A 24,920-nucleotide genomic window follows, 5' to 3' on the forward strand; every position below is an offset into this window, starting at 1 on the left:
CAAACGTATTAAATATCCAGAAAGTCAAAACAGATCACATGTTCACACAAATGTTTTTTTTTATTAAACACAAAATTGTGCTTGAAGAATTTGTGCCCTGCAAAGAAGCGATACAGTATTTGTTGGACTAATTGATATGATGTTTTCTTTATATAATACTGGTAAAAAAAAAACAAAAAAAAAACAATCCCAGCAGAACATTAATGATGGTAACCAGCTAGAGACTGGTCTGTTATCACAGCGTAAATGAGACATGATATAATACTGACACTGGTACAGAGGAAGACCAAAACGGTGCAGGTTACAACAGATTTCTTTCCTCGGTGGAAGACGTTTAAGCACGAGTGCTTCTCTTCTGTTTGGTATCCGTTTAAAGTTTTGATTTGCTGCTGTATCATTAAGCCCCGGCCCGAGCGAACCGTTTCAGGTGTCTCACACATACACGCACGCACAAAAATGTAACAATAAAATATTTGATCCTTTTTCTCTAGAAAATACATATTTACAATCATAAATAACTACTGAGAGTAGGACAGAAATGTTTCTATTTGTCTGATAAATGCATAGAAGGGAGGTCGGTGACGACCTTGATGAAACGAAACGACGAGAAAACAAAATCACCCACGAGGACACACACCAACAACAAAAAAAAATAATAAAAAGTAAAATGGGTCCATCCCTGCAACACGCGGTATCGATTGCCTCCTCTACAAACGAGGAAAAAAAAAAAAAAAAAAAAAATGTGCAAGTTAAAATTCCAACTTTACCACTGTCCGTCATCCTGTGCTCGGGCTCCACCGTCCTGAGGCTGCGTGTGCTCGGACGCCTCTAGCACAGCCAGGACGTGGGCACCCACTGCGGCTCAGTGTCCAGTTTATCTATCAGCCTGCGCAGCTCGTGGAAAGCCTGGTCCGGGTCCATGTTCACGATGGTCGCGTCGAAGAAGTGGCCGAAGCTGTGCTCCATCTCGCGGGCCTTCTCGATGACGTCCTTCAGCTCGTCCGGCTGTGCGCACAAAGCGGGACGTTTAAGACGACTGAAATCACTGCTCTCTGTGTAATAATCTTTTAATATAAGTAGGATGATACAGCGCTTGTTTTAGAAGGAAGTCTTTTATGTTTGTCTTTTAATTTTTCATTAATTTCCTGGGTTCTTGGGGGTTCCTAAATATCTAGGGGTGCAGCAGGAAGACTTGTCCTCCCTCTGGGACAAAAGGGACAACATGACGACATCCTAGCTACAAACTTTCAGCTTTCAAGCTGAATCTAGCAAAACAAATTATTATTCCAGAAAAGATCTGGAAGATCAGTCCATGTGGGAATGAGCCCCAGATTTCTTCTATTTCTTTTAATATTTTTTTTTTAAATGATTGTTCATTTTCTGTTAACACACCTAGCAGTTGTGCATCCGTGGGAGACATAGGAGGACACTTGCGTGTTATCAATGACAGTGTTAATGTTGATTATTGGCTAATTAAAGTCTGTTTAAGTCTAAGTGTAGGTGTTGGCTGAAGTCCATGTAGGCATGGACGCTGCTTATCGCTTTCAGGGAAAATAACATTGAGTTGAATTGAACTGAATTAAATAATGGAGTCACTACCTTTGGTGTTTTGCCTTCTGTGGCCAGCAGGGTGCGTAGTCGTTCCTGAGAAGGAGGCGCGATGAAGATGACATACGGCTTGAGGTTGGATGATCTCAACACCTGCAGTGACTGAGAGAAGGAAAACCACCAAGACATAAAAATAGGAGCAGCAAAACAAACATTATTATTCCAACCAAAACACAATTAAATTAAAGATGTGGGAAGCGCTCGTTGTGTTGTGGTGCGGTCAGAGTGGTTAAGATCGCTGCTAAAGAAACACGAAGACGACTTTGTAATTAACACGGCGGACGGAAATAACCGTCCCTCCTAAAGTATTCAGTCTCTTACCCTCGTGTGCAGAGAGAGCAAACAGATGCGTCCGGAGTTGATGACGTGTCGCACCGAGTCCGTGCTGGTGCCGTACAGGTTCTTCTCGTACTCCCCGGACTCGATGAACTTCCCCGTCGCCAAGTCGGCTTCGAAGGCGGAGCGGCTCACGAAGTGGTACTCACGGCCGTTCCGCTCGTGTATCCTGGGGTTTCTGGTCGTGTCTGAGCCGTGGAGAAAAAAAAAAAAGAGAATTTTATTTAAATTTCTGTAAAAATGCTCATATTGTTCAAATTTTCAGGTAAATTTGTACATTAATTGTCAGAGTGACAGTGCAGATATTTTGTTCCACGCTGGCGCTCTGACAAAACTCACGTGGAACGGCCACGGCGAACTTCTCCGGTTCAATGGACAGAAGCCTTCGGCGCAGCTCGTCGTGGCCGCTGTTGGTCGGGCCGATCAGAGCTATGGGGCGTTTGCGATTAGCGGGCTGGTGATAGAGGGACATCTCCTCATAGGTCAGGATGTCATCGTAGTCTGGACAGACAGTTAGTGGGACACAGTTAATGAAACATCCCACGCTGAGGCTTCTGTTACCAACTGTGACACCTGATCAAACTATTACATTATCGTTCCCGTCTTTGTGCGAACGTCTTTAACTGTCCATGTAGTATACGATACATACGTTATGTGTGTGTATGTGTGGCCCAACAACACCTCGGGTTCCTCCAAGCCATTTAGGCACCTGCTGGACACCTGTTGGTGCCTCCTCTGATTCCGTCTGTGAAGACTGAACTAATCTGACCTGTGACATGCCAAGCTGCTGCCAGAGAGACGCGACGTGTCAGGTCCAGCTAAGGTGTGCGGGGTTAACGCTGACGGCGTGCGGGCGCTTGACAGCTGCCCAGGGCGTGGGCGGCCCCTCGCGGGTGGTTAATGAGGAGCGACAGTGGGATAAGCGTCGAGACAGAGCGCACCTTAAAATCAGCTCATCTGTCCGCACACTGATGAGACAAGACAAAAAAAAAAAAAAAAAGACTTACCGGTATTTTTGTTCAAGTTTGACGTGCTCTTCTTCCTCTGTTTCTTGCTCTTCTTTGCATACCACAGCTTGCCTGAACATGTTTTAGGAAAGAAATCAGCTTTAAGGCAGCTTATGATATCTTAGCAGAGGAGCTCGCAGGTCAGATCTCGTGTTTTAAGAGCCTGCTCGTGCTTGTGTTTCTAATCACCTTGTTGGTCTCGACTCCTGTCCGTTATAGTTTTCCTCAAGGTCTCCCTCTGTTGCTGGAAAGCTTTGCCTGAAAAACACACACACACACACACACACACACGGAGGGTGAGAGGTCGGACGCGCTGAGGAACAAGTGAAGAAGTGGCCCACTTTCCATTTCAAGTGCTTAACCTCGTTTTCTTCTAGACACAACAGGCGCGAGTCAAAAAAGTAATCGCAAAGAATTCTTGGTGTTTGCTTTAATCTGCTTGCCGCGCCAGGCGGGTGGCGACTCATGCCAGGTTCGCTGTTAGTCACTTTCTAGGGGCACTGGGTGTCAAGTCAGTGCAAGGTGTAGAGTAAATTATGAGCTTGTCGGTATTTTAAGAAGTAGTTGTGTAGCTGCATTATTTATTCACTACATCAGTTATTTCTGTTTCAGACGCATTTATAATTTTTGTGTGTCCTACATGATACAGACTAGGACTGGGCCGTGTACCGGGTCAAAACGTATACCGGATTTTTTTCCATTATGATGTAAATTTTTAATATATTGGCACACCGGTGTGTTTGATTACACAACACTTATAACACTGTGCTGTGAGACACTGTTTCAGACTGAATCATTTTCAATGAGCACTTCTAAACACGCACGGTGTGACTGTAAGGCGTGGTCAATCCTAACCCTAACCCCGAAAATGGACCCAATTTTAGCTTGAATGAGAAAAAAAAAATTGTGCGCAGATTATTGACATTACAGACATAACAGTTTAAGTGTATGAACACAACTACATGCATCTTTTGTGCTTATACAGTTAAAGTATTGGTAATGCTTTATATTAAGGTCCTTGTAATAACCATTAATTAATAGGTAATAGGTGATGCTTATTAGCATTATTGTGTATTTATAAGCCTATATAAGTGTTAATAATGGCTTGGATGGGTCATGGGTGCTTGTAATGTCGTTATGAACAATTATAAGATACTTATGAGGCTTTTATTAATGTTCTTAAGCATCTGCAAACTGTTAACAAGTTTATTATAAGCACTTACAAATATCTTATAGCCTGCTATTAACTGTAGTATAATGCCATTATTAACACTTATTCACTTATTTTATAAACACACAATAATGTTAATAAGCATCTTTTAAGGATTTACAAGGGCCTTATTACCTAATAATTAATAGTTATTACAAGGACCTTAATATAAAGCGTTACCAAAGTGTTTTGAAGTGACGTGATGCTACGTGTATAACACAGCATCTGCACCAACAACACATAACATAGTTATAATACGAAGCATATAAAGCACACTTAGTACATTTTACGATAATCTGTAGAGAACGTTTCTTCTCATGTTTGTAGCACTGTGTCCTTGTAGCTGTAATTCACCCTCGTGACACAATAAACCACACACGGATATCGGGCCACGGTCTGTTTCGCACCTGGAACGAGTCCAGCCAGGGGCTGGTTGTCCTCGTCTCCATCCCTGTAGGCCTGCCACCAGTTGGGGTCATCTTGGCTGATGACGTGAAGGATGTCTCCCTTCTGAAAGGACAGGCCCAGCTCCCGACACGGGACGAAGGGATCGTCCGAGGGGTCGTAGTCGAAATAAGCCCGTACGTGCATCTGGGGACGGGGTTTACAGTCAGTCAGGGCCGCGTGCATGCAGACGGGCGGTGTCACGCAAATGCAGGCGAGTCAGAGACTTACCACAGTCTGTCTGTGCGGGGCAGGTTTAATCTGAGAGCTCGGGATGAGGAGGAAGGTCAGAGTGCCCTGCATTTGTTGCTGCAGGAAAAGGTAAAACGCAATGAATTAAACATGACGTTTACCTCAGGGCCTGTACTTGTAGCTTCATTGCTCTGTAACTGGGTATTTATTATACTTTCAAAGCACATCTAGTCAAAAGTAGCTGCCTGGGCATTTATTAAATTATATCTGAATTTAGCACAGAAGAGCAATTATTTGGATTAAGAATGAATGTGCTCATAAGATAATAATCATCTTGTGAAACTGGAATAGATAACGGCAGGACATGCGATTTCACTGCTACTTGTCTTAACTCGTCTCCTGAGACGTTTTTCTATTCCCATGACACATATTCGAACCACACGCCTTAATCTGATTGTGGAAGAATGAGAAGAGCGAGAGTGAAGCCTACACTTATAAACGGCAACTCCATCAATAATGAATTTATCAACTTTTGAGATGGAAATGCATTGTGAGTGAAGCCGATGTACAGGTAACAGTCAGAATCGCTACTGAGGATTAATTAATTATGTCATTAACAGCACATACTATTGGTTTTCAGGACATTTTAAGCACCAATAAGAAACATACGTTCCCCCAAGTTACAATTAAGCTGCAACTATGATATTTTGCCGTAAATTACTGCAAATGATAGACAGAGAACTGGAAATCACTGGGCACCACCGGTTTGATAACGGCCCTCACCAGCAGGTCGTGGACCTCGTTGACATGCTTCCCACGCAGAGGAATCCCGTTGATCTCGAGGATCTCGTCTCCTTCGCTGAGGAGGCCGCTCCGCTCTGCTGCGCCGCCTTTCACCACGCGACTCACCACCACGCTGTCCATGTCGTTACGAACCGTCGCACCCTGATAAAGTTCACACGGACGACAAAGACGATCTCACATAACAGAGAATTATACGCGGAGCTAGAAGCAGAAGGAGCTAAAGCTCACGTGTGAAGACGTGTGCAACTTCCACAACGTCTCAAAAAATTCAAAAGATGGCGTCTCACCAGTGGAGTGTCTCTGGTCTTCTCTAGCCGCACTAATTTAACCGTCTCTCCCAGGTACTGGGTCACACTCCCCTCCGCCATCTCCTGCACCGCCACGTTGTCGTGGACCTGCATCAGTGCCTGCCACACAAACGCACGGACACACAACATGCAGTACACACATGTAGACGAGCAACGTGGACGGAAATGTACATGCAACACGCAATGGACGGGAACACACACACAGACGGGGATAAAAGAGGAGGCACCGTGAGGAGGACGAATGCTACAGTTGGAAGTAAAAAAATGATCATAATAGGACTTTTTTGTCAAACTGTTCCTGACTCGTGCTTGTTAATATAAATCAATGAAAGAGAAGTGACAAAAAAAAAAAAAGGCATGCACCTGCAACCAGAAGCCTCTGCACCTGCCATCTTTTTAAACGAGAGCAGCCAGCCGGCCCACCTCTAAGCCAGAAATAATGCGCAGACTGCTCCTTCACTTCATTTAATGTGACAAGAGCTCTGTACCCCGCAATTAATAACCGTCGGTCCAAATTAGTTTCTTTATCCTGCCGCGGACGGGACCTGAGAGAGCAGAGGCCGGGCTAAAGCCCCGGCGCTCGCGCAATCCGTCTTAATCTCCCCGTACGTTTAGGAGGCAGAATCCACCGCCATCAATCATCAGACACTTTCGCCTTCACCGCTCCGGAGGGAAAAACAGCGTCCTAGAACGCTGCTCTTTCTCTCGCACGTCTCCATTAGTTTTGCATGTGGAGTTGTTTACCTGTAAACTGGTGCGATCCTCGGGTGCACCCCGCGGAGAAACTGACATAACCTGTTCCAATCTTTATACCACGCGGGACCCCGCTGGCTACGCGGTCTCGACTCAGTGGAGGGGCTAACGGGACCGACCCCTGGGGGACGGGGGGACGGGGGACTGGCAGTTCACACGGCCACACGGGTCAAACATCAGACCCCCGGGCACATTGGAATTGTCAGGACCGTCGACCGTAAAATCTCACACCTGAGGTCTTTTCTCACCTTACCGCCTCGGTAATGGACGATGACAGTCCCATAATGTGACTCCATTTTTCCAACAGAAGAGTCACCGAAGCTTAAACTTACAAAGGCGGGGTGTCAAGTAAGGGTAGCGGGAAGTGGCATAACGCTACCCGGTGATCCCGATAGTTCTAACGAAGTGGCACGACTGAGTGGAACATCTTATTTGTGCCAACTGCAAGTCATTGTAGCAGTGTAAGGTCATTACCGGAGAGTTGAGCCTCGTTAAACTCAACTACGGACTCAACAGAACGAGGCTGTCGTGTAAGCGAACGCGACCATGATGTTGTTCACGACTAAAGATGATTAATGATGCAAATTATTAATTACGCACTACAAAGCTCTCATAGTCACTTTTATCCAGTTGGCGGAGGCATCAATCACGTCTCATTTGTCTGACGTGGTCATTGTGTTTGAGAGAAGAACTCGCTTGATCAGAGTAAACATGTCTCGACTCATTATTGCAAACCTGAACAGATCCCTACGATGCTAGCTACACCAAAAAGCTTGAGGCTATTTTCAACAAAAACACACCGGCAGAGGTAAACCGGCAACAACTTCAACACGTCTCAGAGCATTTTTAAAAAAAAATGGATCTAAAGACGGAGGAGTTGATCTTGAAAAACTGAGCTACACACATCACAAATAAAAGCGGAGGAAGTCAATGCGCCGTGGAGAATTAAATCTGTAGAATAACCATCTTGTTTCCCAAATGCTTTTTTATACAAACAATCGATTCATGCTGGTTCAAGATAACACACTGGTTTTGTCTCTTTCACAGTTGTTTTTGATGTAAAATATCACGGTGGAGCCCTTTTTTCTGCTTTTTTTATTCATAATCAAGACACATATGCTGACAACAGGGACACTGTCCATCTGTCTTCGGGCTGATAAGCTGCCGAGTCTCAAGGTTTATTGCTACGTTCTGCATTTAAATCTGACCTCTGACAATAATAATTATCAGCATATTAACTCCATCAACGAGTCGTCCTACAAGGCCCCACAGATTTGCTGAGCCACACTGGCGCTGTCTTAAAATCATGTTCAGATAGGTTCAAGGGCAAGTCACAGTCGGACGACTGATCTCTGACCTGGAGATGAGGATTGGTGAGCAGAGCTCTGAGCTCCAAACCCTCCTTCTGTTGGCTGGACTGGAGAATCTTCTGAACCTGAACAGAAACAGAGACACATCACAGTGAGACCGACTATGTATCTGCAAGCTACAAATACAAGGTGCGAATATAGCTATAACAACAAAGTCCAGCCAATTAACTATCTTAGCTCAATTTGTATTCAAGGTATTCCAATAAGAATATACTACAATAATAATATTCAGCACCACCCCACCCAAAAGTCCCACTCTGATTTCTAATTATGTTGCATAATATTCTACAATTTTGCAATTTCTGTGGTTACAGCAACTGAATGAATGACTGAATGAATTTTGCAAACACAGTTGGAGCAGCTGATCTTCTGGTCTAACTTCACCTGTTATACCTGCTCGGTTTATGATTTCGTCGACATTAACAATACAACATGGCTGCATCAGCGACATTTAACTGAGTGTATCCTTAACCTGGATATAATCTTAAATACTGAAGAAAAAGTTTGCATTGCCACAGATTTTCATGAAAAAACAAACACAAGTACATTCAGACGTCCAGGTAAATGTGCACGGACGCCTCATTTGCCAGTCACGCTAGAGAAAATTAACGCACTGTAACATAATTTTTGCACTAAATCTCAGCTTCACGAAGGGGCAACATGTTTAAAAATAACGGAAACTGTCGATTCAACTGTGTTTTCGTTGTGAGAGCTGTGGTTGTAGAACCGCTGAGCTGTATTGTGTCGCAACAACACATGTTTCAACATGTGCACACAGTCACGAAGGACTTAGAGCAGGACTGTTGTATTATAATACACTCATTTCAGTAGAGTACCTAATAAACTGGCAGGTGAGTGAGCAGTACAGAGCACTCACACACTAAAGTGACAACCCTCAAGTTAACTCACAGCAGGGAACTTGTTAATTTTCATTGTGTGTATTTATTCATTCATTTCAACAAATCTAACATCCATAAACAAGAAAGGCATCAAACCACACAACACCACATTATACACATGGTTCCTTTCTTTCTCCCCTTCTGTCGCTTCTATTTTAACGGTTGTGTGTCTTGTGTTGTCATTCACTAGAACAATGCGCTGGCTGTTTGCGGCCTGGGCTCTCCGCTGAGAGTTGACGGCGGGCCTTTTGGCATTTCCCTCACTCTAACCCCTCCTGCCTCTTCATCTCCTGTTTGGAGCTTAGTTCATCCATTACACTAATCAAAGCTCTCACTAACAAGGTGACGCACTTTCCCCTCCCTCCCCCCCACCCCTCACCCCCCACCCCCCACCCTCCCCCGGCAACGTGCCGCACGCCGGCCCACGCTGTGGTAAGCTGCTGGAGTTTCTTTTTCTGGCCGCCCAGATCCTGGCCTCCTCCTTCCTGCGGTGCGCTGCTTCCTGCGATGGGCTGTCGGGAGATTAGTTTACCCAACGGCCAATGCGAGTGTCGCACAGCGCAGCCACTCAGCAGAGACGCACGGCGGCTCAAACTCTTAAGGAGCTTCGGGAGCTGTGCCTGGTGGGTGACTGCGCACGCCGTATGAAGGAAGACAATGTGTTGTATGCGCGTGCGCGCCTGTGTGTGTGTGTGTGTGTGCGGCAAAATAGATTATCACACTCAGCCCTCTCTATCTTCAAACCGCTCCTGTCATGACTAGAATAGCAATTCTGCTGCAGTGCTGCTCGCTGTCCTCCGAGTGAACCTTCCGCCGCTCGTCGGCAAAACGGCGTCGACTGCTTACACGTGCGACCACCGGCTCAAAATCACACCTCTCCGAAAAGTCCGTGTCACGTTCTCTCGCGTTGCACCTATCAGGAGTTGACACTAATCTTAATGAAGCGCTACGTCGTGGGTGTAGCCTGTCATAGACGCGTGGAGCTTCTGCATTATTCATAGAAAGCGGTTTCTGTCTTTCCACCGGCTCTGTGCTGCGACTGGATTTGAACGCTCAGTGTGCCGAGGCTCGCTTCTGTCGGGACACGAGTCAATTACTGTCAGTTTGCTGCAGCGGAGACCGGCTGGATTGTGCTTTGCCTAAAAGGAAGTCGTGTGTGGCTGAGTCGCACCAGCTCAGACCCGAACCACAACTTTGCTATTTAGAAAATGTAAACCCACTGGAATACCAAACCACACACTTTACTTCACCCCTTCCTCGTCGTTTCTTCCCCCCACTCTTTTTATGCCCGGCTCGCTCAATTTCCACGCATGGCTCTGATCCTGCAAATCCCTCATTTTTTGTTTTCACTCACCTCCTTAATCACAAAGACAACTTGCTCAATAATTATTCAGACTGCCACGGCCGTCTTCTGGGCAGCTTTGTTGAATTAATCATCACCTCAAGTGAAGACGTGTCACGCTTCGGTTTTCTTTACTCACAGAGGTGCTTTCGGACTAAATGTGGACTGACGGGGCCCGAAGCATAAAACTGGAGAATACAGTCCGGGTGACATAAGTTGATTAGGGCTGTGGACACTTACATCTCTAAAACTGTAAGACCTGGCAGCGTGAAATGAATTAGCGAGCGATGTGACGCGCTGCTGCGAATGCCTACCTCCTGGCAGAGGTCCTGTGCTTGTGCTGTGAGGGGTGAGGTGGGACTGACTCTGCTCATCTGCTGGGACACGGCGCTGTAGATGGTGTAGGCATTCCTGAAGTCTTCCTTGGCAAGGAGCTGCGTTATCAGCTCCACGTCCTGCTGGCTCTGAGCATCGGTCAGGCAGTGCTGCACCCACTTCAGGGCCTGCAGCAGCTCCTCCAGCTCTGAGAAACAGGCACAGGCAGCGAGGGACGAAGTAACGTGAATCAAGAAACTTTAAGACCTTTAAGAAGTGAATGATTGCTGGAAAAGTCAAGATGGGACCATGCATTGCACTGTTGTACACAGGCTGTCTTTATTTATTTTTCTCTCAATCCAGAATGTTTATTTTGTTTTTATCTTGTTTTATTCCTTTACATTTTGTTCACTTAGATTTTTATTCTGTTTGCCCAAACATGCAGGGAAATTAACAATAAAGAGATCTAAATCTTGAATCTCTTGAATTTCTTATTTCTCTCGGGTTTAATTATTAGCATGGCTTTCTAACAAAATTCATCTACATTTATCAAAGGTAAAGCATATTTTGCATGTGACGCACTGACACTTTCGTATAGAGCTAATCTCATTTTACATCACACCTACATCTGCAGAGATTAGTTCACTTCGGGGAAAGGCAGTTTTATTACCCATGTTCTTTCTAAGGGAAAGGGACTTCTCATTAAACGTGGATATCCATATTTAGTACGTCAGTGACATCCTCTTCATTTTAGATCACACTGGACTGGATATAAGGCCTTAAATCAATCCTTTTTTAATTTTAATCCCGCTGCTTTAAGAGGTGTTGCCCCTGCTGAATATTTCTGTTAAAAACATCCGTTGTCTTTTAGTGGAATAAAATATCTATGCACACCTAAATCAGAACAATGCATGGCTGCATTTTATTTAGCTTAAACCTTTGGTTCAGTTCAAGGGCGACTGCAGTTTTTTTTTTGTGGCAGGAAGTCTCATTTTACAGGGTTCCCTTCTTTATTTGGTCTTTCATTGATATTTCTCACTTACTAGAGTAAAATCAGCACATTCTATAGATCAGAGCTTAAATGTGGCTCTACAACAATGTCTTCTGAAATATTTCTACAGTAAGGCAATGAAAGCAACTTCAGAAAACTACTACTGAAGACTGTGTTTATGTCTTTATTTCATACTAAAAGTAAATCAGAGCCGAGGTCAGAACAGACAGACTGATTTCTGATTGATCAAAAATAAAAAAATGTAAGAACTTTCAGCGTGCAGGAGAAAAAAGCACTGCTTTCACCCTCCTCAGCTGCTACAGACTTCAAAAAAACCTGATTCCCGTACTCAGTAAGCCCATAAAGTAATGGACACTAATTGATTTTGTGATGGTTTCAACAAACATAAACTGTGAACAGCTCCTAAACCGCATCGACCTCCTCTGCCCCCTCAAATAGTCTTTGTTTTGACTGCTTTTGTGTGCACAGACTTTCTGTAAAGCCTCACCGCTCTCTATTCTTCTTCCTATAGAAAACATCCCTTCCTCCGCCGAACCTCACTGAACCCCGTGAAGACCTTTCAACCCTCAACCTCCCTCCTCTCCCTCTTAACTCACCCACTACGTGATCCGGGGAGCCGGCGTCCCTGGCGGCCTTTTCCTTCCCATCGAAGGTGGGATTGTCGATGCCCACTTTGGGGTTCTGCGACAGCTTCTTGAGCCTCAGAGAAGCGTTGGGGTCTATGTCGTGCTTCCCCCTGTTCTCCTCCTCCCTCCTTTTCCTCAGCTCTTCCTGGTAATGCTGGATCCTCTCCATGTGGGCGCTGGAGTGTGGCGATTTCACGAGGTTGCCTTCCTCCCCTGGGCAGTCCACGGCCCTCTCCCTGTGGCTCTTGATGGGGTCCGAGCCCTCCTGCACATAACCGTTCATATGGGAAGTAATCATCCCTGCTGCGGTGGTGTGAAGCTCAAACCACCCCAGTGTTTCCTGGGATTCACAGGAGCGTTACGAGAGGCGGACGCTGAGGCCGCTCAACTCAGGAGCCATAGCAAACCAGCGGAGTACGTAGTCCTTTATGATTTTCAAATCCTAGAATACAAACACAGAGTTAAAATAAAATCTCTTACTGACAGTCACTTATATCACATTCTTAGGGAAGGAACATTTTGGTTAAGCACTTTCTTATTTGTCTCAAAAAATTAGCATCATGCAAAAAAAATATTCGCAATCATGTTTACATGTTATGTGTAATGTCCAGGATAAACTAATGCAAATTAAAATAGGATCCAGCCTTTAGTAATTAGTATTTTTTGATTTTTCAAATAAGAATATAAAACATTTCTTAGAACTTGACTTTTCATAATAATTAGCAAAAAAAAAGCCACAAATTAATCAATAAATTTACTTAAGTTAATTCCAAATGTAAGTAGTAGTAATTACAACCATTCTGATGGTGTAAAGATGATTTTAATTGACCAGTTCATCAGAGGTAACTTAGTTTCTTTGCTGTGTTAACCTGATATTTTATAGACTCATTGAGTTGCAGTACATCAGCATTCATGTATTTTATAAACATGCCGATATCCTCATTGACTGCAACATCTAAAAATTGAAATCTTTTCCTCTTTTCCAGCAGGCTGCCTTTTGATCAGAGCCAACATTTGCTCCTACCTCCTCTTATCTATCACGCCGCTAATCTAAACCCTAACACGGAAAAGCTTTCCGGCCTCGATCACCTCAAATCCCTTCGGTTCAGTCTCATCCAGCCTTTTGCTTGGGTACACCTGTCCCAAATTGTCCACCTGAAGAAGAGCTTAACTGAAACATCCATCTGTAGCGTGCCTCACGCATGCAAACAAATCAACGCAAATATATATATATAAATAAAAACACACAACTAGAACTAGCTGATCTGTTAATGACTGATGTTGATTTTCCTGTGACTGTTGTGGATTGAAGTCCATCATGATGGTGCAACATATATTAAACTATTAAGTGAAGAGTGAAAGTGATTTTTTTCAGACCAAACAGACATAAAAAGTCATAAACATGCCTTAAGCGATCACATAACATATCATGGTTTAGGACTTTCTCTAACCTACTATAGTCTAAACATGTTGCAGGCTTAACACATGCACTTCCATGTTAAACTGCTGCTGCTCACCACTTAAAGACACAATTTGTACTCACAGAGAAAGTAAACTTTGACTAACGCTCATGTCATGTACTCAATCACACCCGTCATGGCAGCCCTCCCCCTCTTCTATCTACTACCGACAGCTAATTACGTCTGGCAGGTCTATGTCCCCCCCCCCTCCGCCTCCTAAAACCCTCCCCTGTGGAAGTGTTTAGCTGTGTTTAGAGTGGCGGCGTACTGCTGACAAACAGCAGAGACTGCCAGCGGACCATCTGTTCCCGTGGGCTTAATTAAGCCTACTCTACTCCAGCTCAGTGGGCACAACGGCGCTGGGAGGGATGCTGGGAAGGCACACACGCACCTGGGTTGTTGCGAGAGTGAGACTGAATGGAAGTGCACACACGCCCACCTAGACATAAACCAACTTCGGGACTTCTGAAAGACGACAAAGATCACGAAATAAATTGGTAAAATTAAATTAGAGCTAATCACGTCATGTGATGCCAGATTAGACAGTAAGCTCGTATCAGGTAGCCTACTGACGGTGCAGACGGGAGGCCAAACATGCTTATAAAACGACTACACAGTTGAAAGGATCTCATTACAACCTTTAGAAATTAATTTAGAGGGTATCCTGAAATCTTCTCCTCTTCTTAAAACCCCTTAACACAACTTGCTCTGCTGTGAAATAAATCCACAATTTATCACATCCCGCTAGAAATAAATTTATTCATAGATCACTTCTGTCAAATCAAAGGTTCACATCAAAGTTCATGTCTCCATGATCTCCTCTGGGATCAGTAGTGAGAACAAGATTACATTCAGATATACTCCTGCAATAAATCCCCCTTCACGACTCGAACAATATTCAGTTTACGTTGAAATAAATGTGATAATTCAATTGCATGATCACTGAGGAGGAGAGGATAGTTTGTGGTGCTGTTAATCTGGATTGAATTAATCACAGAAGCGTTTCTGTTATTTAGCCTAGCCCAATGACTAGAATGGGGTTGTCAAAGTGAATTGCAGTTGAATAAATAGCTCATGAATATTTAGCACACGACTACAATGAATTAATTTGTAATGTATGAACTCGCAAGTTAGTGTATGTTTTGTCCCATGTTCAAAATCACTTTACTGATATTCAGGTAGTGTATTAGATCACTATAGATAACTGTTGAAATAGAAATGACATGCTTATTGCCAACTACTCAGTATTATACACGATGCACGTGATTTCCTGACACTCCTTGTATTCTTAAGAGTTGGAAAATCCTCATTGTGCAATTGCAGAATAAGTTTAAGCTCCTCTGTAATACCTACCAAAATAAATAAACAAAAACTGAACCTTAGGGAATTATTTACTCTAAAATGTAATATAAAAAGTACTATATTGCAGCTAGAATAGTCTTTACCTACAGTTCAATTGATTTTCTCGTAAGGATAGCCTCTTAAGTGATTAATAAAACAAGTTCCAGTTCATAATATTGACATTTCATTGGGAGTATAGGTTGAACAACTAATAGCTGCTAGTAGACGTCGAAATACAACAGTTATTCTTATTTTGAAGGAATAACTGACCGTATTACGAAACTTTTATTTTTAAGATGTAACACATTCACAAACAAAAGACATAACACACACGTCGGGAATAAACCCTACACTTGATGTAAATGTGCAAAACTTGACTTGTTGTTGGTATGAAGCGCTATCGTAACAATAGCACCAACTTAGCTTAGCAGCTCTAAAGCGGCGGCTAACGGTGAAGCTAGCGGTAGCTGCCCCGTGTGTACTCACCACTTTAAAAAAACAGCCCGATGAATGGGGTTTTACTCAAGGCGATTCTTTTTAACAATCCAGTGCTTTTTTAAAAAAAAGACGCTTCTGGTTCACGGGGAAAAAGCACAACCCCTCCCCCGGTGTTCAGCCGCCGCACTGTGAGTTTGGTCCAGGCGAAGTCAGGACATTTGTGGCCATCGTTGCTGCTCCTGCTGTTTTGAGTCGTCACCCTGGCAACAGAGCGCGGCTCCACAGCGCCCCCTATCCGACAGACGGGTAATGACCGCAAACTGAGCCAAAATGAAGACTTTTAATCACTGATTAAATTAGTAGAGACGCAGAGATTCGACTTAAGTAAAAAAAAAAAATATATATATATATTCCACTCTATTAAATACATGGATTCAACATCATACTTCAGTTTAACTGCATTTCTACACCAGTTCTCTCATTCACAACATTTCGTTGCACTGTTAACTCTGTGTTAATCCTGCAAATGACAAATAAACGCAAATCTGACTAAAAGCAATAACACTCATTATGATTAAGTAAAAAAATGATTGCATAATAATTATTAATACACTGGAAATGTAAGAATGTGTAAGAAATCCCTGTGGTGTCTAAATTTAAACTATAGTATAATTAATTTCCTGATTAAATTTCAAATTGACGACCTGAATCACAACAGACCTGCAATAACAACAGAACAGTGTTTTAGTAATTGTTCTATCTCCATACTGTATGCAGTGGAGGGAAAAGTAGAACAAAGTACCTAAAACTAGTATTCAAGTACACTACATAAATAAATTAATTTACATATTATTATTTAACTTACATTATAGATTAAGATACATATTGGAAACCTGGATACAGTTGTGCATGAGACATAATATTTCCATTAGGCCATTACATACACTCAAATATTATGAGCTGGTTGGTCTGATGAATGGTTTCACATCCTCTTTAATGTTTCTGCTCTGGAAACGCGAACCCTTTGTTTCTGTGTTCAGGATATCCACAAATTCCTGAAAGCTGCCAGGGTAGCCAATGCACAAACAATACTTTAATGTTTGAGTGAGTAGAACAGCTCATTTTGTGTATGTATATTCCATATAAATGGCATCTGGGGCTACCTTTATACGCAGAGTAAAAATTATTGTCCATGTTTTCCTCAAAAGTACAAAGTTTCATGCAATAAAAATTCTGTATGAAAGTACGTCACGGCTAGAATTAACTACTCTACTTAAAATAAAGTAGTTATTTCTAGCAGTGGTGATAATTAAGTTACACAGCACCAATAAAAAGTATTCACCACCTTGGACGTTATGTTTGGTTGCCACCAAACATCACAAATAGCACGGTGGAGGCAGCATCATGCTGTAAGGATGCTAGTAGGCTGTGGACGGCTTGAAAAGGTAGAAGGGAAAACATGAATGCAGACAAATTAACTGGAAATCCCAGAGGACAATAGAATCCAGTCTACAGGAGAACCACCACAAAGGAGAAGACACATATACAAAAAAAACTACACAAACATGGCTCAAATTTGAAAACAAGTAGCTTCCAAATGTGCAGGCTGGATTGAAACCTGTCCACAGAGACTCAGATGCAAAGTCTGATTTCCATTTCCAGGCTTTTCTCCATTACTTCCGTTAATATACATAAAGACACGTTTTGAGACGGCCTCGACCGAATCACTTATCCAAATGACCGTTTTTTCAATCAGAATAGTGCTCACGCAATAAATAACCACCACATAATTGCACTCGAGTTGAGGAATTTTCAATTATTTTCCGCAACAATCTCCACAATGATCCTCTTCACATTCAGCACAGTTTATACACGTTCATATTGATGAATATAACCGAGTTCTCGTCAGAGCTCCATTAATCATCAGCACCTAATGGGATCTACTGTCATTTCACCCTTGCAGAGAAGAACAGAAACTGTCTAATCTCATGCTGCCTCGGTTATATCTCCACTAAAACCGAAAGCTGCCGTATTTTTCTATTAGGTTAATCCTTTCTGACACTTCCTCGCTTAAACTCTTTTCCTCGTTAGGCCCTCTCCTGCCAGCTCCCGACTCTTAAATACTTACCTTCCTGGAAAGAGAGACAGTTAAGAGCCCCCAGTCCCCCCAATGGGGTGACAGAAGTTTTTTTTTCTCAGTGAGTAACAACCAGCTTCAAAGGATTAAACAATAAAATAAAACAATAAAAACAATAAAAATAAAAATAAATCAGAAAATGGATTAGATTAGCCTAATTTTAATGACTTTATATGCCGTTTGTAAGGGTCACAAGATAATTAACGGATGGAAAAAAAAAATAGCCTTTGTTGTTAAATACTGGAATCCTGCCTCCATTTGGGCTTCGAATATAAACCATGTATGAGGGAAAACAGTTCGTACTGGAGCTGCTAACAAGTCACAAATATTGTAAACGTGACTTTTTTTTTTAAGATGTCACATCTTAAATAAAGGCTAAAATAATGGATGCCTCTCTTTTTGTCATCATAAGCAAGAAATGGTAGTTTTAATTAGAAAAGTAAATTATAGCTATCAAATAAATTGAATTTAATTAAACTATTAAAACAATACGCAGGTCCAAATATTCATTTTTTTATTTTTATTTTTTATGTTAAACATGTGCAACAGCAGGGTGACTGAGCTGGAAAATTGTGGGGGAAAATGTCAAAAAAAAAAAAAAGTCTAATCAACTGAGGATTTTGCGACCCCACCTGCAGTACCTCCACGGCCCCCCTAGGGGTCGCAGGCCCCCTGTTGAAGACCTATGTTTTAAATAAGCTAAATTAAGGGTCTTTAATTGCATTTAATAGAAAAGTTACTGTATATAAGCTAACGCAGAGGAGAAGATCATCACTCACTCAAAACCACCTACAAACTTTAAAATAACGAAAATCACTGTTTTGTTCATTAGATATATTTTATTAAAAAAGGAAACCCAACAAGAACTTTTTTTTTTTTTTTTTTTACATAATGATCAAGGATTTTTATTATCTTAGTCTCTTTCATCAGTTTCATATCATTACAGAAAATGTTATAGTACAGCGTTGTTCAATGTCTCCTCATTGCTTAATAATTTCCTTAGGAGTGCTGGTCACATATATCTGTACAATATGGTTCTTGTTTTTTTTCTCTGTACATTTTTTTGTGAAGTTGGTTAAAAAGGCTGTCAGCACTTAAAGAAGCTGTTTCTTTTCTTTCTTTATTATTATTTTTTTTTTCTCTTAAATAGTTGATCAAATAAAAGATTATTTGTCCCGGGGTTCGGCTCGCCCCTGGTGGGGTTCGGGGCGCGGTTTACGCCCGGTCACTGTGAATATAAGGAAGCTTCAGGGTCTGGGCCGACCGGGGTGTGTGTCCCCCCTCCCCACCTCCCCCTCCCGACACCGCCTCTTCCCTGCCCAGGCATTTGGCACTGCGCACATAAACAAGACTCACAAGATAAACAACAAGCAAAGCTCTTTGTGAAGCCATTATGATGCATACTAATGAGAGAAAAACAGAAGTGTCACCTTGATGGGCGCTCGAAAGAGGAGGTGGCATCGACGTGCCCTCCCCTCTTCCTCTTAGCTGAGCACCGTGGGAAATCTGGAGTCTTCCTCAATGTTTTCTTCATTTTTCAAAAAACAGATTTTTTTTTTCCACTAAAGATGAGAAAATAATAATTTTCTTTTTTTCTTTTTTTGTCCTGGCAGGCACCTACAGCTGTCTATTAAAATGCTACTGCTATAGATAAGGTCTAGCATTGAACACACAAAGCAATTGCAATGAAAGGAACAAAGTTGCCTTAATATAATAATGATAATAAGAAGAATAATGATAATAATAATAAGAATAATCATAATAATATATTACAGAATAAATCTCTTTTTATAATTAGATTTTTTCATTAAAAGTTATATTTTCTTTGTTTGAAATACTATAATCTTTTTAAATTATTTGTTTTTTTTTTTCATATGTATCTAGGTTGTGATCAAGATGTTGACTATACCTCAACGTTATCCAAATCAATAAAAACTAGCTGTGCCGTTGCATATTACAGAATAGTCAATGATATGTGGACATGCACCGTGAACCACCCATTCCCTCGCTATATGACGCCGTCTCTCCGTCCCCCTGTGACGACATCATAGCCGGCCGATGACCATGACGTCGACCACCTCGCCCTTGTGCAGCTCCACGTATTGCTCTGTTTTCGGAGGTAGCATCAGGAGCCCGTTAGCGCTGCGCATGCTCATCAGTCTGCTGCTCACCTGGTTCCCTGGGAGGGGACGAAAGGGAAGAGGAGGACAAGACGGAGGCGGAGAGAACTTCAGATCAGAGTTAAACGTCCCCATTAAAAAACACTTTAATATTGTGTTAAAACAAACAGTAAATACAAAGAAATATAAGTTGACTCTGGTGCTGTCGGACAGCTACGTTAAGGCGAGACACGGCAGGCAAACCTTTTGGCTGTTTTGCTTCATTGGTGATATGTTTTGAAGGATTTGAGTAGATTTGGTACAAATCCAATAAAAATATACATGATTTTGCAATGTAAAACTTTAAAGGCTAATTTCTCAAAATGCGTATTTCTACATACTCTGACCCAAAACTCTTACACATACCAAACTTTCCAGAGTTATTCCTAACTACACTCTGCAGGTATTTATGGAGGGGATTTTTCATATATCATTCAGAGCCTGAGTTATATAACATTTTACTACTAAAAACGTGGCAAAATTCCATTTTTTTTTTTGGACTGTTGAAAGTTGAAAAGTTGAAAGTTTATGGAGTGATAAATACAGATATCCAAAATTCTCTCGGTAAATACCTGGAAATCTAATATGATAACAAAATAAAACGCTATAACTCAACATTTGCAAATTTAAATATTAATTCACAGAAAACTTGAAGTAATGATTGAAGTAATCAACTGGAGAAGCTTCATGGTGACATATGTTAGTTAGAAAAATGTAGCCTATAGGAATGAAAACGGAACTGTGCGACAAATAGCACTTCATTTACCTTATTTTCTGTATTTTTAATGACTTTTATATCAAAATCTTCCGGTCTAGGTAAATATCCGTGTATATCTTTGTACCTGTGCTCTGTGCCCACGGCAGAGGTTCCTGGTGATGCCATGTCAAAATGCAGCGGTGGTATTCAGGGCGAGGGTCCAGCTTTACGTCACAAGACAACTAAAGAAATAAAACACACAAATTCTCTCAACAGATTGTCGACACAGAGCCTCTGGCTGGACGCAGAGAATCGTCTGCAAAGACATTCGCGGTTTTCTGATGATTCCCTGAATTTTTCCTAATCCCAGTTTATTGGCCCATGTAGCAAACCCTACGATTCACACATCTGTGCATCACGTCTGTAGTAATGTTCTGAGCCCTTGTCACACTTCACTTCCTCTCATCTAGGACACTCCTCCAACCACTACCATGGACTGTTCTCGCTGCTTGGCCTCTAGAAGGAGGTTCTGCAGCCTATGGACCAAAAACAGCCAGGTTCAAAAACAGTTTCTTCCTGCTGCCATAAAGGACTGCTCCAAATATACCTCTGTGCTTTTGCCGTGCAACATTTTCCGCTGTAAAAAGTACTGTGCAGTATATTTATCCTCATCCTATATTATCTATTTTTTTTATTTATATACTGTGTGCTGTGCTCTGAGTAATTGCACCAAAATTTCATTGGGATGATGATCTAAATGACAAATAAATCTGTCTAAGTCTATTTTCATTACAGCCTAAAGTAGCAAAACGACTAGTTTAGGTTCAGACTTTTGATAAAAGAGTAAATGTGATACTAGCACACCATCACTTTCCTAAACAACCCATGTTCATTACTTTTTCCAGAAAACAAACAAAAAAAATGGGGCTGTCTACGACTAGACAAGAGTTCTCTTTACACCCCCATAGACCTTGGAAGTAGGTGGAGTTGTGCTTTGGACTCTGCATGTTCACGGCTCTTCAAGTCCGACATAACTTGGGAGCTGGGTAGTTAACATCTCCTCTTCTACGAACACATCTTCCTGGACTATCACTACATATAAAATTAATATGAGTTAAGGTGCAATTTTAGTCGAGTTCAGACCTTTGCAAAGTTTGACTGATTGAAACTCAGATGAAGGCCAAAGATGAAACGTGTTTCCTGGAGGACTCAAAAACTCAAGCATTGGATTGTAAACGTTTCCTCCAGCTCACTAATGCATCTTACTTGTGGCAAAAATCCCAGATCTGGACTATCACCAAAATATAATAAACTTGGGTAAAAGAGTTGAACTTTGCCTCTCAAACTTGTGCCAAATAAATTTTAAAACTTGTATATATATATATATTCTAATATGCAACAGGCAGACAGGAATCAGCGGAAAGCTCTTCTAAGTTTTCTGGCACAGGTAAAGTTTTTTTTTTTCCCTAAAATACTATTTGACCTGGGTCTGACGCCATCTGCTTAGGGAAATTATCTGGCTCCATCTGTGCGTTCAGGCCATCAGTCCCACCGCTAAGTGGCAGTAATGCATTCAAGTAGATTTCTAACTGCTTTATAACAGCAAATGATGTAGCACTGCACTCTGGATAGCACCCATAATGGCAGGGGACCAGATCCCTTGCTTGATGATGCTAGTTGGGGACATGAGCAGCGCCTGCTCAGCGTCCGTGATATTATTATGATTTCTCCTCTCTGCCGTTATGAATATTCATGGCCGAGGAGCAGGCCTTCAGGTCAGTGTGGGCCGTGATTGGTGCTTCTGCCAAAACATCGCGGTCATAAATATGTATCAAGCGGATGATGTAAATGGTGTAAAATCACAAGTTAAGATGCAATAGACTGCAATGATACATACTGAAACTTTAGAGCAAACATAATTGTAGATATTTCCATGTTTTATATATATATATATTTCTCTCTGTTTGTTGCATCTACGCTCAAATCTTCTCAGGCTAAAACTTGTTGTGTCGCGACGAGTGTGACTTTAAGCCCGCTCATGAAACAAGACAAACACTTTTTATACTTCGAAAATGCGGAGAACTTTGCGCAGGTCAGCCAGAAAGTCGGGAAGGCCACGGTTGCCCCTTTGCGTCCTACCCTCGCTTTGATGATGGTGGGTCTAGGGTCCAAAATGCCCTGCATCTTCCTCAAGGCAGGGATGACAAAAAGATTACAGGTGACCACAGCGGACACGGGGTTTCCTAGGGCAGACGGACGGACGGAGAGGGGGGGTGGGGGGAGTGGGTAGGATGGAAGCAGAGGGAGAAATATGTGAGCAACATCTCTGCGCAAGCAGTCGGGTGAATCGCTCTTTCTCTCAACTTCACACACTACCTGGGAGGGCAAAGATTAGTTTGCGAGCACCGTCCATGTCCAAGGTGGCAAATGTTGTTGGGAGACTGGAGAAGAAGAAGAAACAGAACGCAACATGATTTTAATGGCACGACGCGGAGGCATGAACATCTAGCTGTGGATGTTTGGGCTCATTCATACTGTTTGACCCATGACATTGACTGAGTGGCAAATAATTGCGATTCTATAACTTGATCTTTGTGTTTGAATGAAATCTCGTCTATAACCCTGTAATTAGAACAGCGACCTGTCGTTCCTGGCTAATTATTATGCTACTAGCATAATTTATATTTTCTGGATGACTGTGTTTAACACAAATTATGTTCAACACAATGTGTCATTTGATAACTTGCTGTGTGACGCTATAAGAGCGAAGGAGATTACGGTTCTTACCCTGGTTTCATAAAAACACGACCGAAATGGATCTGAGCGTGAAGATCAATATCCAGCACCTGCTTTAGGTAGTCCTAAAATAACATTTGAGAGAAAAATAAATTACAGACATGAGGCTATAATGTAAATAACATTTGATTCCCATTTAAAATAGCTGGATAAATAATCGCAATCAGATTACGTCCTGTGACACAAATCCTGTCATTCTCTGATCTGCCACAAGGGGTCAGTGAAACTCTGCGACGGGATCGTTCAGTGCTACTGTACCTTCTCTCCCATGGACACTCCTCCTGAGGTGATGATGACATCAGCACGGCTGATGCCTTCATTCAGAGCGTTGAGAAGGTCATCGGGGCTAGAAATAATGGAGGCAAATAGGAAAATACGTTTTAAAAAGAAGCGAGTGTTGTAAGATGATGCAAAGTGTTTGTGGCTAAAAGAAGACTAGGTTTACTTGTCTCCCACGATGCCCAGATTGATAGTGGGGTAGCCGTGTTCCTGAATAGTGGCCAGCAAGGTGGAGCGATTGCTGTCCCTGATCTTCCCGGGATGGAGGTCGTCTTCTGGGTTCAGCAGCTACAAGATGAAACAGAACTGGGTATAAAATTGACAACTGATGTTTTAAGTCAAAGACAGAGAAGAAAATAAAGCAGGAGAAGAACTGGATGACCTAGGCCCTGAAAAACGAGAAAGGCTACACAATTTTAAAATTCATATTAGTCACACAGAAAAAGTCACACAGATGTGACCGCACTGTTTAAGAGAAGCCATCTGGTCCCAGATAAACGCATTCTCCACAACTGAAAGATCAACACGAAACAGCTGAACGCACATGAACGTTGGTTCTGGTGTCTGCCTGCAAACAACAAGGCAAACAACGTAGATTGTGCGTAAATATGGACGAGGTGTGCCGTCATGTTGTGGATCCTTTCCAAAGCAGCAGCGGTGAGCGTTTAAGGGGATCACATCGTGTGATTTTCTCATCTCTTACCTCGTTTCCTGTGGACATGACGGCCACCACGGGGAACTTCTGGACCTCCACCTCTGTGACTCCGACAGTGGCCAGGAGGCCAATTTCAGACGGGCCCATGTGGGTGCCCTTTGCCAGCACACACTCCCCACGCTTGATGTCATGACCGATGGGCCTACAGAGATGTGGATTTCAAACTTTAAATAACCACTATTGGGGAAGAAATGTACGGTATTTTAGTGCGTGATAAGGCAAATAAAGGAGTCACTGACTAACCTGATGTCCTGCCCTGGGCGAGCTTGTACCAGGATTCGTACCTCCAGCTCCTCTGTGCCCTAAAAGACAAACCAGTGTTCAGATCCATCTTAGTGAACACATACAGCCTCCAAACTCTCCACTAGACCAAAACATGTATTGTATTGTGTTCATATCACAATCTTAGCGTTGATTTTGGTGAAAACTCCACCACTTACGTCTTCAGACTCGCGGAGGAGCTCGGTATCTTCAACCTGGACTACAGCATCCGCCCCGCAGGGTATGGGGGCACCCGTCGTCACCCTCATCACCTGTCCGGGCATCACCGTGTGGGTGGGCTGTGAAAAGGAGGAACCGTGACATGACTCTACCCCCACCAGATACTCAGCAGCTCAATTCACCTTCAGACTCAATCAGTAATATACACTAAAACATGTTCGGAGTTGGGAA

At 42.5% G+C, this 24,920-nt stretch overlaps 2 protein-coding genes across 9 annotated transcripts in view; both read right to left on the reverse strand.

Annotated features, from left to right (window-relative positions):
* Positions 1 to 41: 41 nt before the first annotated feature.
* On the reverse strand, positions 42 to 15,727 carry pals1b (protein associated with LIN7 1, MAGUK p55 family member b). 2 transcript variants are annotated; one of them, XM_047573302.1, is made up of 14 exons: positions 15,514 to 15,727; positions 12,197 to 12,668; positions 10,588 to 10,796; positions 8,020 to 8,097; positions 5,889 to 5,996; positions 5,581 to 5,742; positions 4,837 to 4,914; positions 4,569 to 4,752; positions 3,141 to 3,209; positions 2,952 to 3,023; positions 2,284 to 2,445; positions 1,930 to 2,132; positions 1,600 to 1,710; positions 42 to 1,005 (listed from the first exon to the last, which is right to left on the reverse strand). In XM_047573302.1, exons 2-14 carry the CDS (start codon positions 12,522 to 12,524, stop codon positions 829 to 831), a joined length of 1,941 nt encoding a protein of 646 aa, XP_047429258.1. In that variant the 5' UTR covers positions 12,525 to 12,668; positions 15,514 to 15,727; the 3' UTR covers positions 42 to 828. The 2 variants fall into 2 exon arrangements, with proteins under 2 accessions (XP_047429258.1, XP_047429257.1); XM_047573301.1 differs by having other exon boundaries at positions 5,889 to 6,008.
* A 2,902-nt stretch (positions 15,728 to 18,629) lies between these two features.
* Positions 18,630 to 24,920, reverse strand: part of gphnb (gephyrin b) — a 94,088-nt gene continuing 87,797 nt past the window's right edge. For 5 of the 7 annotated variants that reach the window (XM_047573941.1, XM_047573939.1, XM_047573943.1 and 2 more), the window contains 10 exons: positions 24,689 to 24,808; positions 24,492 to 24,550; positions 24,237 to 24,390; positions 23,700 to 23,821; positions 23,513 to 23,600; positions 23,246 to 23,319; positions 22,832 to 22,899; positions 22,598 to 22,701; positions 20,604 to 20,700; positions 18,630 to 19,781 (listed from right to left, as the gene is read on the reverse strand). In XM_047573941.1, coding sequence (XP_047429897.1) covers positions 19,648 to 19,781; positions 20,604 to 20,700; positions 22,598 to 22,701; positions 22,832 to 22,899; positions 23,246 to 23,319; positions 23,513 to 23,600; positions 23,700 to 23,821; positions 24,237 to 24,390; positions 24,492 to 24,550; positions 24,689 to 24,808 — 1,020 coding nt within the window. In that variant the 3' untranslated portion in view covers positions 18,630 to 19,647. The remainder of the gene's footprint in view (positions 19,782 to 20,603; positions 20,701 to 22,597; positions 22,702 to 22,831; positions 22,900 to 23,245; positions 23,320 to 23,512; positions 23,601 to 23,699; positions 23,822 to 24,236; positions 24,391 to 24,491; positions 24,551 to 24,688; positions 24,809 to 24,920) is intronic. The other 2 variants (XM_047573940.1, XM_047573945.1) reach the window with 1 other exon arrangement.

The sequence above is a fragment of the Mugil cephalus genome, chromosome 21 (assembly GCF_022458985.1).
Source record: "Mugil cephalus isolate CIBA_MC_2020 chromosome 21, CIBA_Mcephalus_1.1, whole genome shotgun sequence".
Classification (NCBI taxonomy): Eukaryota; Metazoa; Chordata; class Actinopteri; order Mugiliformes; family Mugilidae; genus Mugil; species Mugil cephalus.

Coding starts and splice junctions, on each gene's coding strand:
- pals1b (XM_047573301.1), bottom strand. CDS start 12,524: ATGATTACTTCCCATATGAACGGTTATGTGCAGGAGGGCTCGGACCCC. Junction 2,446..2,951: donor AAACTTGAACAAAAATACCG/GTAAGTCTTTTT, acceptor CTGTCTGTCCAG/ACTACGATGACATCCTGACC. Junction 2,133..2,283: donor GTTCGCCGTGGCCGTTCCAC/GTGAGTTTTGTC, acceptor TCCACGGCTCAG/ACACGACCAGAAACCCCAGG.